Source organism: Chinchilla lanigera, unplaced genomic scaffold (genome assembly GCF_000276665.1).
Source record: "Chinchilla lanigera isolate Chin_1 unplaced genomic scaffold, ChiLan1.0 scaffold00031, whole genome shotgun sequence".
NCBI classification, from domain to species: Eukaryota; Metazoa; Chordata; class Mammalia; order Rodentia; family Chinchillidae; genus Chinchilla; species Chinchilla lanigera.
Genome location: NW_004955432.1, coordinates 9,053,820 through 9,069,210, shown reverse-complemented (window position 1 = coordinate 9,069,210; position 15,391 = coordinate 9,053,820). Strand labels below are relative to the sequence as shown.

General features: G+C 35.4%; 1 protein-coding gene across 7 annotated transcripts in view; it reads right to left on the bottom strand.

Annotated features, from left to right (window-relative positions):
• Akap9 (A kinase (PRKA) anchor protein 9) overlaps window positions 1–15,391 on the bottom strand; it is a 157,836-nt gene that overhangs the window by 21,662 nt on the left and 120,783 nt on the right. For all 7 annotated transcript variants that reach the window (XM_005388001.2, XM_013515942.1, XM_013515944.1 and 4 more), the window contains 11 exons: window positions 10,584–10,760; window positions 9,854–9,958; window positions 7,618–7,770; window positions 7,019–7,198; window positions 4,982–6,055; window positions 3,434–3,574; window positions 2,437–2,925; window positions 1,968–2,019; window positions 1,743–1,864; window positions 976–1,167; window positions 553–741 (listed from right to left, as the gene is read on the bottom strand). In XM_005388001.2, coding sequence (XP_005388058.1) covers window positions 553–741; window positions 976–1,167; window positions 1,743–1,864; window positions 1,968–2,019; window positions 2,437–2,925; window positions 3,434–3,574; window positions 4,982–6,055; window positions 7,019–7,198; window positions 7,618–7,770; window positions 9,854–9,958; window positions 10,584–10,760 — 2,874 coding nt within the window. The remainder of the gene's footprint in view (window positions 1–552; window positions 742–975; window positions 1,168–1,742; window positions 1,865–1,967; window positions 2,020–2,436; window positions 2,926–3,433; window positions 3,575–4,981; window positions 6,056–7,018; window positions 7,199–7,617; window positions 7,771–9,853; window positions 9,959–10,583; window positions 10,761–15,391) is intronic.

The following is a 15,391-nucleotide window of genomic DNA, read 5'->3' as shown; positions in this document are numbered from 1 at the left end:
AAAATGACCCCCAAAGTGAAGTGTTGTGTGGTTTTCCCAACTTCAGAAAGGCTGTGAAGCATCTTAAGGAGAAAATGTGTGTTAGATAAACCTTTTTTGGGCACGAGTTATATTGCTACTGGTCATGTTCAACATTAATCAATCAGTAATATAGTAAATAAGGTATTTTAAAACAAAACCTCACAGAAAGCAAGGTCATGTATAGAACGGGTGATGGAAATGTGACTCGAGGCTTACTGGCCCCTACCTGCGCATTACCCTTAAGAGTGATGGCAACGTTATGCAACATGCCTACTGCAAATAATGAGAACTGACTCTACCTTACTCTATCTCTTTGGGTTTATTTGGTTGCTCTAACTTTCTAAGTTTGATGATCAGTTCATTAGCTTTCATTCTTTCTTACTTTATAACGTAAGATATCTAAGATAATACTTTTTTCTCCTAAATATTGCTAGTGGTCCTGTTACTTAAAGGAAGACTCTAAAATGAATCAATAACTGATACCCTGTTATTATTCACAAGTATCTTCTAAAATGGAGTTTCGTTTGCTACCTGTTCCTGTATTCTCTGTTCCAAGCAGCTCAGTAATCCAGCTGCATCTCTGGTACCTAGAGCTGCCAGCTCGGTCTGGAACGCGGCCAGTAAAACACTGCGCTCCTTTAGGAAAACATGTTGCAGGGCAAGCAAAAGGTCGCCTCGCCAGTCTGAAAGATTCTCAGGAGGCTGAGAATCATCATAAACCTAGGAGAGTTCAAATAGCAAAGTTAGTGTTCAAAGAAGCAGGTTTTAAAAGATCATAAAAACATTAGTCTATTAACCCAAATAAATATTAAAAGCCAAAAAGCACATGCAATTTCAAGTGTGAAAAAATATAGATAGCAATTCATGTGAAAACATAGAAGATAATTTATAAAGTGTATTACTGCTGTTAGAAACCACATAAAACCGTTTAAAAGCATAATATTCTTTGAGTACCTCAGTTTCTCTTTGCACTTGCATTTTGGTAATTAAGTCTTTAAGAGATGAGATTGTACTGAGGTATGCCCTTCTTTCTTCTAGCCAGGATTCTGAAACTTGTTGAACAGAATGGTCTTCTCCATCACCATATGATGACTCTGTGAGAGAAAGCACCTGCATGCCCTCGTTATGAACAGCTCTCAGCAATCCCTAGAAACAAAAGCCAGAAGTATGACTTCTTCAAAGACTGAAATTTACATGTACAAACATACATGAATTTTAAGCAGAACAGCTTTATCAAGCTAGATTGATTTAGAAAATCCACCACAGAGAGGAAATTCCAGCCTGCCTCTACTGAAATACCTTCTTCTTGTGGAGGGGTAAGCCAATCTCAACAGGCTGCCTACGACTTCCCAATGCCCTTATCTCTAGATTTCTTCTGTGTATCTAGGGTGCCCTTCCTAGATTTAATAATCAATCAGTCACCCATGTGACCAAGAGCGATGATGTGGGGGAAAACTTCTATTCCTTTAGACTGCTTTAAAATAATTTTGACAAAAAATATTTAAAAATACTTTTAAAGTATCTTTATACACATAATTATTAAATATACTGCACTTTACTATCTGTGAAATATGGAAATAAAATGAAAAAGATTCTCAAGGATCAAGCCACACAATTTTCTCTTCAGAGAGGATCTTACTATGTAAATTTAAATAAACTACGATGCTCAATGTAAAAACAGTATCAGCTAAGTTTATTAAAAAATATTTATCTTTTAGTACCTTTATTTTCTTTGGAAATGAATCTGTTGAACCTTCAATTTCTTCTTCTCTGCCCTCTGACCCTGTGTCGAATCCTTGACTTTGTGTAAGATAAATTCCATGACCCCAGTCTGATCCAGAATCTAAAATAAAACAACCATCTATTATATAAAAGACCATTCCCTCAAGGAAAATAACATTTTTTAAATAAATACTATAATCATTCAAGTAATGTATATTACTTACCACTGGAACATATTTCTCTAGTTTGGTAAGTATTAGAATGAACTGAAGACCCCTAATTAGAGAAAACAAAACAAAACAAAAACAGTTTTGTTTGCTTTAATACAAAAATAGGGCCCAATGAATTGTTCTGCTGTTTCTAACGCTGTAAAAAAAAATCAACTAATCTGTCATACTTGTCACAGTAAATGAAACTATCCATGGCTTATAACAAGTCTATTATATTTTTCTCTCACGGATATTACCATAATAAAAAGAGATATTCATAAACTAAGGAATTATATCAGGTTCCAAATCCACACAGGGACTTTATTATCTAACCCTCCACAAAAGGAAGATTTAAAATTGTAATAGTATCATGAAAAAGAGGTTCTTCTCACATTTCTGTTTAAATTTCTCTTAAAAATATAGAAGCATAAAACTTTGAAAGAAAAATCATAGAATGTTAAGGAAAAAAAAAGAAATCAAATACCTCTTTAGATCTTAGATGCTGTATCACTGCCTTCAAGGTCCCACATTCCTCTGTCAGTAACTGAAGAGCGACATAATGTTCCCTCTTCAAAGTCTCAGTTTCTGAAATATGTCTGGATTCCATATCCAAAATTTCGGCAGCATGTAATTCTTGCATCTGCTCAATTTTCTCAGTAAACTGACTTATTATTTCAGTGACTTCCTCTGAGGAACACCCATTCTGTGTATCAATCTGAACCCCTGTGTTTCTAACCGGAGTCTGCGGAGTCTGACTGCTGCTGTGGACCCCGAGAGCCTCCTCTGTCTGGGATGCAGAGCTTTGAGCCACTTTAATGGGAAGCGGCTCGAATATGAAGCTCTCTCTGTTTTCTTGTACCTCAGCCTTATCACCTTCTAGTAGGAAGTGGGATAATTTGTCTTCTGCCTCTGTGAGTTGATTCCTGACTTGGCTTAAATCTTTCTGAAGAGATGCCATATTTACTTCTTTTACCTAAAACATGAGTAGAGCAGTAGAGAATTGAGTTAAAATTTTTGCAAATTAAACGTAGAACTTTTTAAAAGTTGGAGAAAGGAAGAGTACAATTCATGCTCAATATGTTCATCTGCCTCAGAATAATAGGGAAAACATGCCAGAAAGACCCATGATCTATTATACTTTCGTAAGTATGTATGGGCATGGGTTACCGTTACTACAGAAAGGAAATAATTTTCTACATTTAGCTCCCATTAGATTTATGGTTCTCTTTATGTCAATACCTATCTTCTTCTTCCTTTGCTAATGGACTAGAGATCAAAGCATCCTCCTAAAAAAAGATTCTCAGGAAAGCCTAAGCAAGGAAGTACTGGTAAAGAAACCTGTAACAACGAGTTTTTCATGAAACCTATGAAAAGCTTTCCTTTTTAATGTAGCTTTTAAATTATGGATCTGGGTTTGCTTTTACAGAAAGAAATTAAGATAGGTAAAAATAAATGAATTAAGACTAAGTTACTTTTCTTACCAAAAGCTCTTCTTGAAGTTTCTCCACCTTCTCTTTGTAACTGGCAAGTTCTTTGTTGGTAGCCACTGACTCAGCTCTAAAAGCCTCAAGTTCATCAAAAAGTCCACTTTCCCCACTGGTATGAATTACCTCAGTAGGAGTCTGAATGGTAGGAGAAAACAAGGAACACACCATTTTAAAGACATATAGCTTTAAAAAAAAGACACATAGCTAAGTTGAAGGGACTCACACATTCTAATGGAGCCCTTCCAGGAATGCCTGTCTACAGATGAAAGGGACTGAAATAATCAGTGCTCTTTTCAACAAATGGAAACTTTTTGAGACCATTCATCTTATGATAATAAAAATTTACAAGTTATTAATAAAAATACTCTTTGTTATATTCAAAAGTTTCATATTTATACCACTTTCCTTAAAGGATACCAGATGTACCTAAGATATTTCTCAAAAAATATAAATGGGAACTAGTATTATAGTATTTATTACAAAGAAATGTAGTTCTAATTAACTAAGAGGAAAAGGCCTAGTAAACAGGATTATTGTTATATGACTAATGAACTTATAAAACCCTAATATAATCTGGTGTTCAGATAAGATTACACACTCAAACTTGTAAATTCATAAAATGAGAATTTGAAAAAAGTCCTGTCACATCTGTCATGTAGTAAAAAATAACTGCAACTTCGTATCTTTATGTAAGTAGACTTACACAGGTCAAATACAAACTGCTGAAGAAGGGTGACATCTATTATCAGGCATAAAATTTGCAAAAATTAAAGACTTGTCACATATTAATTCAGTAGAATACTAACAGATTTTGGTATTTTTCTTTACCTCAAAGAGATAATGACATCACATGTATATATTAAAGTGAAATGAAGGGGAAAAACCCCACACCAAGTCCTACAGGACACTTGGTAAACTGAACTTATGCTTCCGACAGTTCCAATTAATGACTACGCTAACGGAATAAATATTGTTTGCAGGCATTACATACAGTTTTTATCTACTCCTCTAGTGGTAATAATATCACTACCTAGTGTTAAACTTGGCCTATCTCCATATCTTGAGTTGCTGCAATTAAACCTAGCATGGAAACAAAAACCTAACCTAGGAGTGTAATAAACAGCCAAGTCGCAGCTGCACACGAGCAGCTCTGCTTCAACTGATCACAGGCAACCAACTGATCAGATCACACCCAAACCAGGCCCAGCTTAAGCAGTGAAGCCACTTCCATGCTTTATTTGGGGAGTTCTATCAGCACTCACTCGCCACTGTTGCAGAGTGAAACTTTCTGAACCTCTTCTGGGTCTGATGCAGTATACTTCATGAATCACTCTTTGCCCAAATAAATTCTGTTAATTTTAGTTTGTCTAAAGTTTTTCTTTTTGAATAGTGTAATATTTTAATAAAACTCTATTATGTACAATTTGCTAGGTATAAACACAACACCACACTTAGTTTAGTAAATTATGAACCAGTATAATGAACAGAGGAAAGAACTTCCCAGGGTAGGTAGGTGGAAAAAAAACCATATACAAAACTAACCTTGAGGACTTCAAAATCGCCTTGTGGGCTTCTTTTCCTTTCTTTTCCTTCTTGTTTTTTCTTACTGTCCTCCAAAAGCTTCTGTAGTTCTAGCAGTTTCCTTTCTTTCTCCAAAGCATTTTTCTCTGCCATTTCTACTTGTTTTTTTTCTGAAATCAAACTGCTATGCATTGCAACCACCTGGCTTTCTAATTCAGATATTCTCAGGGTTAATTTGGACACATCTGACTCCACCTTGTTTTCTGTTATTTGATCTGAATTCTGTATACTAGTCCTTTCAGGTTCTGAGGAAATTGTTTGCTTATCCCGATAGAACTTCACACATTCCTGAACTGCCTCAAGCTGGGCCTGACTCACAAGAGCCGCAGCTACTTTCTCCTCAAGGATTTTCTGTAGGTTTAAAATCTTTTTTTGAAGCATTTCTGTTTCAGATTGGCCTTGCTCTTGCATGTCCTTTATTTGTTTGTAACACTGGATAAGTTCTAAGTCCTTTGTACTAACAGAGTTCTGAAGTTGTAGCAACTTTGTTTCCAAACTTCCAGAAACTCTGGTGCTTTCTTCAAAAGACTGGAAGTAAATCAGATTTTCTAGGGGATTAAAACCGTCTTCAGCAGGGACTACTTCCAGGTCAGGTTTGTTCTTGCTAAGGTCATCCAGAGCCACAGTAACACGGTTCTCTGGTACATTTTGGGCTTTCCCCTTATTTTCACATTCTCTCTTTAAGTTGCACAACTCTTGTGTTAGTTGATTCATTTTAAAATTGGTTTCCTTAAGTACATTTTTTGTAAAAGCCATTTCTTCATTAGTGGTTTCCACTTGCTGTTCCAAAGCCAGTTTTTCGGCCATAACTTTATCCAACTGATGTTTTAAACTGTCTGCTTCTTCTGAAGGAGAATTAGCATACACTGAAGCCTTCTGTTCAATACTTGCCAATTCCTGTTGAAGTTTTTCAATCACTTCATTGAGTTGCTCTATTTCTTCTTCTCTATTTTTCTTCACACATTCTTGATCACTCAACAAACATTCTATCTGAGTTTCAAGATCCCTTATGAGTTCATTTTTTTCTTCAATAACCTATTAGTTAATGAAAAAAGGAAACATGGTAATATGAATTTATATCTTGGAAATTGTATTTTATTTTAGACAAGATTTTAAAGAGATGATTTTTGTTTTGTTTTTCGAGACAGGGTTTCGCTATGTAGTTCAGACTGCCCTTGAATTTGTGGTGATCTTGCCTCAGCCTCCCAAGTGCTGGGGTTTACACACATGAGCCACCATGCCTAGCTTAAACCAAGATCCAGAACAAAATTATACTGTATTTTGCAGACATAGTATGTTACTTCCAATATAGACCAACACTACCCCTATCATATCAAACAGGACATTATTAAGAACTTCCTTCTGGAAGCTCTGTTAAATATACAGTTTATAGTTTTAGGATTTAATCTCCTATTAGGAAAAAACAGTCAGTACATTCTGTTGAAAAGAATGAAGGGTTTTTTTTCCCCTGCAGTACTGGGGATCAAACGCAGGGCTTTTTGCACTGACCTACATCCCCACTCCACTGTTATGTTATGTTGTGCTGTTATTTTTTGGAGACAGGTCTTGTTAATTCACTAAATTGCCCAGTCTGGGTTTGAATTTGTGATCCTCCTGCCTCAACCTCCCACAGTGTTAGGATTACAGGCATGTACCACCACACCCAGCTCAAGGAAGAAGTACTGAAATAACGTCTAGAACAGATGGCATCCAAATGTGATGCATATTAAATGGAAGAATTTTTCATAGATTTGGTTAGGATATGATGAAATCTGAGTTACACTGCTTTCCTGAAAAACATTAAGTACACCTTTTGAGAATATTAGGAATCAACAAATACACATAGTTTAAGCTAATGTATCTTAATTAAAATTAATGAGTAAAAGAGAAAATTTGTTTTTTAAAATTCAACGGGAAAGTGAAAATTATCATCATGTTGCTTTTTAAAATTGCAGCTCATATTAATTTCAGATAATAACCCATTTGAAATGAGCATACCTTGTTATCTGTTGTAAGTTTCAGCTGTTGCTGAAGTTTTGTAATTTGCTCATTTAACTGATCAATTTCTACCTCTTTTTCCTGTATGATTTGAGCAAATTTTCCAAATAACACATGTTGGTCCTCAGTAGAGACAGCATCAGATTCTTTTATGGCAAGTCCCAGTTTCTCCATTTCATCCTAGGGACAGTAAACAAATAAATAAGTGAATAAACAAACATGTCTCAATGAAATTACAAGCCAATAAGACTATAGTAAGATATATTAATTACACTGTCATTTCCAGAACATTCTTTAAGTCATAAAAAATATAGTACCTATAATGTACAAATAAAAAAATTAGTATCTATAATGTACAAATGAAAAAATTATATAGTGTATAATTCTTCAAGTATTTTAATAAAAAAAATCACAAAATTTTTTATTTTTGATGAATTTAGATGTTTAGGTTAAGCAGAAAATGTTTCATGCAAATCCATTTGCCTGCTAATGTTCCTCTGATATTTTTTAGCAGCTGAATTTGGTAAGTGTTTATTAAGGCACCAGAGGAGCAAAACTATGAATTATGTATAGACAAAAGTCTTTTCTAAATTAATTACCTTAAATAATTTGTTCTCTTGTTGAAGTTCTTGTAGGCGGGTAGTAGATTCCTTTTTCTGTATTTCTAGTTGCATATGTAGTTGCTGAACTTCTTCATTCTTATTTTCCAGTTCTTCTCTAAACTGTTCTAATTGTTCTTCTAAGTTTGTGATCTTTAGTGCCAAAATTATCAAGAGAAAAGTTTATATAAATGTTTTATTTGTCAAAACAGAAATGGAGAGTGCTGTATTAGGTTTACAAAGTATGTATGCTTAAAACATGTAAATCATGGGGATACCGGAGAGTGGTTTTCTAAGCTAGCTGTACCTATACAGTTCCAGGCACGCTCAAACCACACATTCCTTTTTTGGGGGGCAGGGGAAACAGTCTTACTACATAGTTCAGACCAGCCTTGAACTCATTATGTAGCCCAGGCTGGCTATGAACTTGTAGCAATCCTCCTGCCTCAGCCTCCCAAGTGCTGAGATTACAGGTTTTGGGCCTTCACACATGGCTCAAACCACACATTCAAAAGAAACTATTAATGAAATAAAAGTCAAGCCAGAGACTGGCTTGCCCAAGGCAGAGAGGAGACCTGAAGGAAAGTCACAAGAGGCCCTTTCCTACCTAAGATACTGCTTTGACACGAAGAGTGACGGTAGGAAGCAGTCCACATGCTATACCTTAAATTTATGTTACAATTAATTGCTATTGAAAAAACTTCTTAATACAATTTTAGAAGAAAACCAACTCTTATAGATAGGACAACAGAAATTTAGATAATTTCTGAAGATGGATGGTTAGTAATAATGATAAAGCACCATCTTTGACAATTATATAGAAACTAAACCTAATGGTAAATATTAAGAGCTAGTTATTATTGTGTTTAGAAAACCAGGTTTCACCAAGGACAGTAACACTTAAGCTCACTGCTTTGTAGCTACTTAATATTTAATGACTGGACTTCCAAATTTACATTTACCTGAAGATCAAAACTGCTGCATTACGACCAACCTATGATGCAGGAGCAGTACTCAGTAGTAGCTGGCTCAAAGTAGCTTATGAATCCTTTAGTGCCTCAGAAGCTGAGAGGGGGCATTGCTGCTCACATACCGACACACCACATAATTAGAATCGTATCACAGTAAGGCAAGACCTTAAAAGTCAGACTAATATTTCTTAAACAGAAACACTATCGATATTAACAGCCATCAATGACAGACAATTTACTGCTATGCACTGTACAATTTACTGCTGTGCTCCTGCATCTTAGGTTGCTTTTACTGCAGGAGCTTTATGTGTATGATTTCTTAAAATCCTGTAATAACCTTCGTTAAGAGATCTGTTCTATAATTATCCTCATCTGAGAGACCAGAAAGGGGGTCACAAAGAGGAGTAATAGAGCCTCAGTATGTGGTGAAACTGCTTTTAACCTGCGAAGTTCTTACCTCTGAAGCCTTCCATTCTAATCTACCATTTATCCTGATTCTAGCTATCAGTAATATGTTTAACATTTTTTCTCTAATATTGGTATTAATAAACTGTAGAGTTTATACACTTAGTGGTTGTGCATATATAATTATCATGTTAGTTTGCTGAAAACTGTGGTAATTATAGCTTCTTTAAAGTTATCTAACAGCATTTGTATCTACTTCTACCTTCTACAACTACTTTTGATGACAAGGCATTATAAAATGAACACATATGTGGTTACTTAAGTTCAAAACTGCTATGCGACATCACATGACGTTTAATACCTTTTCTTGATACATCACTTAGTAGTCAAATTCTTAGCTCTGTGACCTAGAGCCTTGCTACATGAAGTGTCATCTCTGGACAGTAGAACTCACAGCCTGTGAAAGCCTGCACAGAAGTGCATGCTGCTGAAGACCAGCATATTCACAAGGTCACCAGGGATTCGTATGCACACTGAAGGTGTCTACAGCGCTAAGATTTTTAAGGTAGCTGAATCTGAGATATCACCTTAGAAATTTTAACCTCCAAAATGATACTGTGGAATATTCTTCTTATTCAACCAGATGCTAGCTTGGGTGTCCTTTCTACCGGGAAATGCTTTCTGACACTGACATCTTTGTTCATAGGTCGACTACTGTCAAGGTCAGTTTACACATGAATTGAGAAGCAGCTTGAACATAGGTTTTAGGTCATAAACTTCATTCTATTCAAATGATATTTGCAAGGTAACTGATTTAAAATATTCAAGCCACACTGTGCCGATTGAACATAACTCCTTACCTCTTTTTCCTTTCTGTCTATAGCATCTCGCTCAGCCTGCAACTGTACTTCTAGAGATAATTCCGCTTTCGCTTCTACAGCTCCAGGTTGTCTTCTGTCCTCCACCTTTAAATACAAAAAGAATTTTCTCAAAATTTTAGACACTAAGTCCTGGTTATCCATCGTGTTTGTGCACGCACGTGTGCAGGGTATGTGGACAAGTAGCAGCTCTGTATCCCTACTTAGGAGAAAAATCTGTATTAATGAATAATCAAAAAACTACAGATATTCAAAACTGAATGCATTTTCCCTAAATTTGAACAAGAACTTCTGATTCTTAAAATTCAGATGAAATGAAGGTGATCTCCCATGTGCAACCAGCCTTCCTTATTCTGCTAGCACTTTTTTTATTTGGTTTTGCTTTCTGCAGAATCACAGGGATGGATTTCATTACTTCTTAGTTTGGGGCGAAACATCAGTCTAACTGGTATCCATTTCTCATTTAGCTATCACTAATGGATAAAAGGTAAGTAATTAATTCTTCTGGTAAATAATTAAACCTTTTATCAGAACTGAAGCACATAAGCAACATTTGGGTATTTAAAAAATGGTTATGAAGACAAGAAGATGTAAAGATATATATGTGTTATTACATGCATGTAATAACATGGCAATAAATATTTTACTTTAGACTGGATGCTTGTATAACTAAGAGTAATCTTTACTGAAACAACTCAAATAAATGTCGCACCTTCTGAAAAGTATCGGCACTAACGAGTAACGCTTGCTCCAGTTCTCTTACTCTGCACTCCAGTTTCTCAATTTCTTCATTCCGCTCTTGCACGTCTCTCTGAAGTTGCTCTTTAGAGAGCAAAAGCTCACTGCACTTGTCTGTTTTTTCTTTCAGATTATTGGTTAACTGTTCAACCTGAAAATATAGTAAGCAAAAAGTATAATTTAAATTTAGAAAATTCACAGCTATAAAACACATCTATTCTCATTTCAAAGAGGATTTTTAAATGCTACACTGATTTCATTTTTGGTAAGAATTGAAACCATTATCTCCAAGCAAAGTGACATTTTTCTAAGTTGATAAAACTAGGCAGCACTAGTAAAAAAGTAGTATTTTTTTTACTCAATCCTTTTTACAAATGTTCTTTCTCTTAAGACTAAGACTTTCTCCAGTGAGGAAAAGGGGAAAAATACATTTTTTTTTTTTGGTACCAGCAATCGAACTCAGGACCTTGCGCTTGCCAGGCAGGCACTTATGCCGCTGAGCTATATCCCCGGTGAAAAATACATTTTGAATAACAGTGAATTATCTAATGACAAAACTACTCTAAGACCTAGTTGACCTAAAAGGAGACAAAATTGCCTAACAATTACTGACTTACTCTTATGCATATTAAAAGTAATGCACTTATTATCTTTATATACACATTTGGTACTCTTAACATGGATGGTAAATCTTACTTTAAAAATTGAATTTGTGACCCCATACAGATCCAGTATGTTGAGAAAATGCATAGGGAAAAGTGACTCAAGGCCTATGGCCTAGACTGATAAGCAGGACCTTTTGACAGTGGCTATGTGACAGAGAACTACAGGAGGGATTAAAAAGACCGTTTATGAAATTAGTTCTGATCAAGTGAGGAAATAAAAGTTAATGAAAAAGATATGATATAAAAGAAATAAAGGAACATTATCTTACTTTGGTGAAATATTTTAAGAAAATTATCCAACAATGACAGCTTTGCTCAGAATGTTAAAAAAAAATGCAAGTTTAACAATAATTATAGGTTTGAGGATGACTATTAAAGTTACTGAGAAGAAACTTTAGCTTGACCCAGATTTGGAGTAAGGTGAAAAGGTAAGAAAACAGATACAATATGAGGTAGAAACTATTACTGTTTCTCATTTTAGAAATGAATAAGAATAAGCAAGCCGGGCACGGTGGCGCATGCCTGTAATCGCAGCATTCGGGAGGCTGAGGCAAGTGGATCGTTGCAAGTTTGAGACCAGCCTGGGCTACAAAGTGAGTCCAAGGCTAGCCTGAACTGCATAGTGAGACCTGTCTCAAAAAGACAAAAGAAGAAAAAGAATAAGAGATTTGAGAAGTTATGTGACTTGATCATTGTCACATACCTAAGTAAATAGCAGAAGCATGATCCAAATGGATTGCTTCACATCAAAAATAATCTCTTTGTCATCATGATGAACCATTGTTAGCAATTTATAGTCAGTCTTTCTTACGCACATAGCATTCAATTAGTAAACAGAGATTTATGTTTGTATTTTTACTAGTGTCATCACTTTTATTTTGTTATACAGTACCATACTTAAACCATGTATTAAAAGTAATGACATTCATTATCTTTATATACACATTTGGTACTCTAACAAGAAGGTAAACCTTACTTTGAAAAATTTTTTTGAGTTTGTAATTCAATACAGATCCAGTATATTGAGAAAATGCATAGTGAAAGTTCTCTATATGATGTGCATAGTTCCAAAATCAAAAGGTGGATTACAATCTCACCTTATTCTTTCTCTCCTACAAAGGGTGGTAATCTAGATTATCGTGAAGAGTGAAGTAAGTGAAATTATCCATCAAACTATCTGACTCACAGATATTCAACAGATTTGTTTTTGGATAAGTTACATGTCATATTTCTGTGGTTTTGTCAATGGCTTCAAGAACATTAATATCAGTTATCTTAGAATTATTCCATTAAAGTATATTAATGCTTCCAATTTACAAATACATCAAGGTCTTGGGTAAAAATACGTGGTAGTTTTAGTATTTTAATTTATGGACAAAGGAGAGTAAGTTGAACTGAGTTTTCTTTCCATTAACTTTTCTTTTATATAATAACTCTTAAGTAAAATATCTAAAATATTATTGACTTGAGAAACTTTAAAGGAAGCTTCCTTAGTGAGTGAGAGACTGTTAGCATCTGTGAACTTACTCAAGCCTATTACAGAATCAAGAAGTAGAAACTAAACTGTGTATAATTCTGGAACACATTCTAGTTACTCTGACCCAAGACCTTGCTTTCTTCTTCTATAAAGTGAAACACTGGCTTCTTGTTAATTCTCCAACTAACTACACAGCAGTATCACCAAGGCTGGCTTTGACAGAAGCTTTCACACACTAAACTTAGTGAGTCAGAATTTGAAAAGTTGTTTCTAAAATCTGTATTTTAAATTTCCTTAGTTATTTGATAATCACACAGGTGTGGTACCTTCCAATCTAGTCAGTTACTAAAATCATTTTTTCTGAACTTTCTTTTTCTCTTCTATAAAATACATTGGCATTTGGGAGTATATTTATTTCTAGGGCCTATGGCCATTAATTATCATTTTATTTTAAAATGACATTTGTAACAAAGTGATCAACAGGTGTGCTCATTAAGAGCTCAAACAAAAGCAGACAATATGATTTACAGTAAAACAAAATATATTTTCATAACTATAGCCAGTAATGCATTTAAACTAAATACAGTACTTCAAAGTATTCTGCACAAAAATTTATACACCACATTTAGTTAATGATAAAGTATCTAGTTTAATAAAATACTTTGAGAACTACAGCCTAACATTGAACACTGAAGAACCAAAGTACTAAATAAATCACTTTATGGCACAAGACACCATAAATTTATCTACACAAACAGCAAGCAGATTTTTGTGCTAGAAGACTAGAAAAAATATTAAGTAAAAGATTCAAGGATTAGAAATTTAGAAATAGCTGGTCAACTGAGGCCTGATAGTGGCCTTTGAGCATCAGATTCTTTTTCTTTTTTTTATAAAAATGAAAACACCCCAAACTTAGTAGCATCTCTCTCTCTTTTTTTTTCTTTTTGAGACAGGGTCTCACTATGCAGTTCAGGCTGGCCTTGAGCTCACTTTGTAGCCCAGGCTGGTCTTGAACTTGCGAAGATCCTCCTGCCTCAGCCTCCTGAGTGCTGGGATTATAGGCACATCCCACCACGCCTGCACAGCATATCTCTTCTTTAGCAAAACTTTTTTCCTTTGATAAATTAAAATCCTTTCATTCATTAAATATATGAAAGATGTGTTAATTTCTTTAAGTACTGATGTCATTCTTGAGATGTTGATTCTACTGCAGTTCTTTGTACTTTTTTTCCTCCATGAACCTTGGGTCTGTAACAGGGAAGATACTAAACATACTAAGATAAATAGTCGTCTTAGAGTGCCTTTATACATAAGTAAACTAATTATGGGCCAGTAATGCATTTCGACCTTTGAAAAGAGTGAGACACAAACCCCTGCTCTAGAGAGCTCCTCATTTTATGTCAAACACCGATTCTGAACCACTGTGAGCCTTCAATCCATCTTTCAAATGTGCACAGACACTGATTCCCTCTGCAAATTCAAATAAAATCTTTTGTTACACTCATCATTTTTTGAATACTCATAATAATGGGTTCTTTTCAATTTGAATGGACAAGACCTATACTGTGCTTTCTAAGACTATGTCAAGTATTTTGTTCTCTCTTTCAGTTTTCCTGACATATCCTTCACAGTTCTGTTCAACCCACTGGCATGTTCTGTGACAGTTTGTGCCAGTTTTCTGTTACTCTTTACAGTTGTCCTTGCCACTCATTCCTCCTGGCCACGGCCTGGTCATCTGAGCTTTTCCACATTCCCTTTCCTGGCCTCTTATCCACTTGGGTGACTAATGTTAGCACGTCTTCAAAAGTTAGGTCTTCAATAAATACAACTCATCAGCATTTCTTTAAGATTTGTTCTGAACCTCAGATCTTCACTGTAATAATATCCTTTTAGAATGCTATTCAGAGATATTATCTTCAAAAAGAATCATTTCTTGAGGTGTTTTGTCATAAAAAAAGTTGTATTAAGAGACTGATAAATCTATAATTCTAAATCAATGCTTAACTCAGGAAAGGTTGCTTCTACTGTATTGTTAACTCTCACTATGATAAATACTGGATTCTGCAAGAACACTGTTAAAACTATTTGGCATGGGACATTAGTTTTATGCACAAAATAGTTAGATCAAGAAATTAAAATTTTGGTTCTTCGATATTGACTTACAATTTATATGACATATTAAGTTTGAAAACTTAAAACAGATGAACAGCCGCTGTCACGCAGTCAAGAAACACCATGCCACAGAGAAGCACTGACCCAACAGGACTGCCCGGAGATGTGCATGAACCATCCTGACATGGAGAAACCTCTGGGAAAATATGCCACATGGCGGTCGCTCTTGGCCTTGCCCTTGAGAGCCAGAAAGGTCTGGAGTCAGTGGAGGACTTGGAGAACACGAGAGTACTGAGGCCCGAAGACTCAGAGGTCAAGCTGACTGGGGACGCAAGAGCCATTTGGGAGCTGGAAACCAGGAGGACCTAGCACAATACCCGGGGAGACCCCTGGAGGCCATTCTTCCCCTAACTGTACAGGCTGCGGTGGAGGAGCGAGTGGAGCTCCAGAGAGGTCTGCACCAAGACTTCATGGATTACATGGGTGCCCAATATTCAGATTTTGAAGAACTGCTTTCATGGAGAAGGT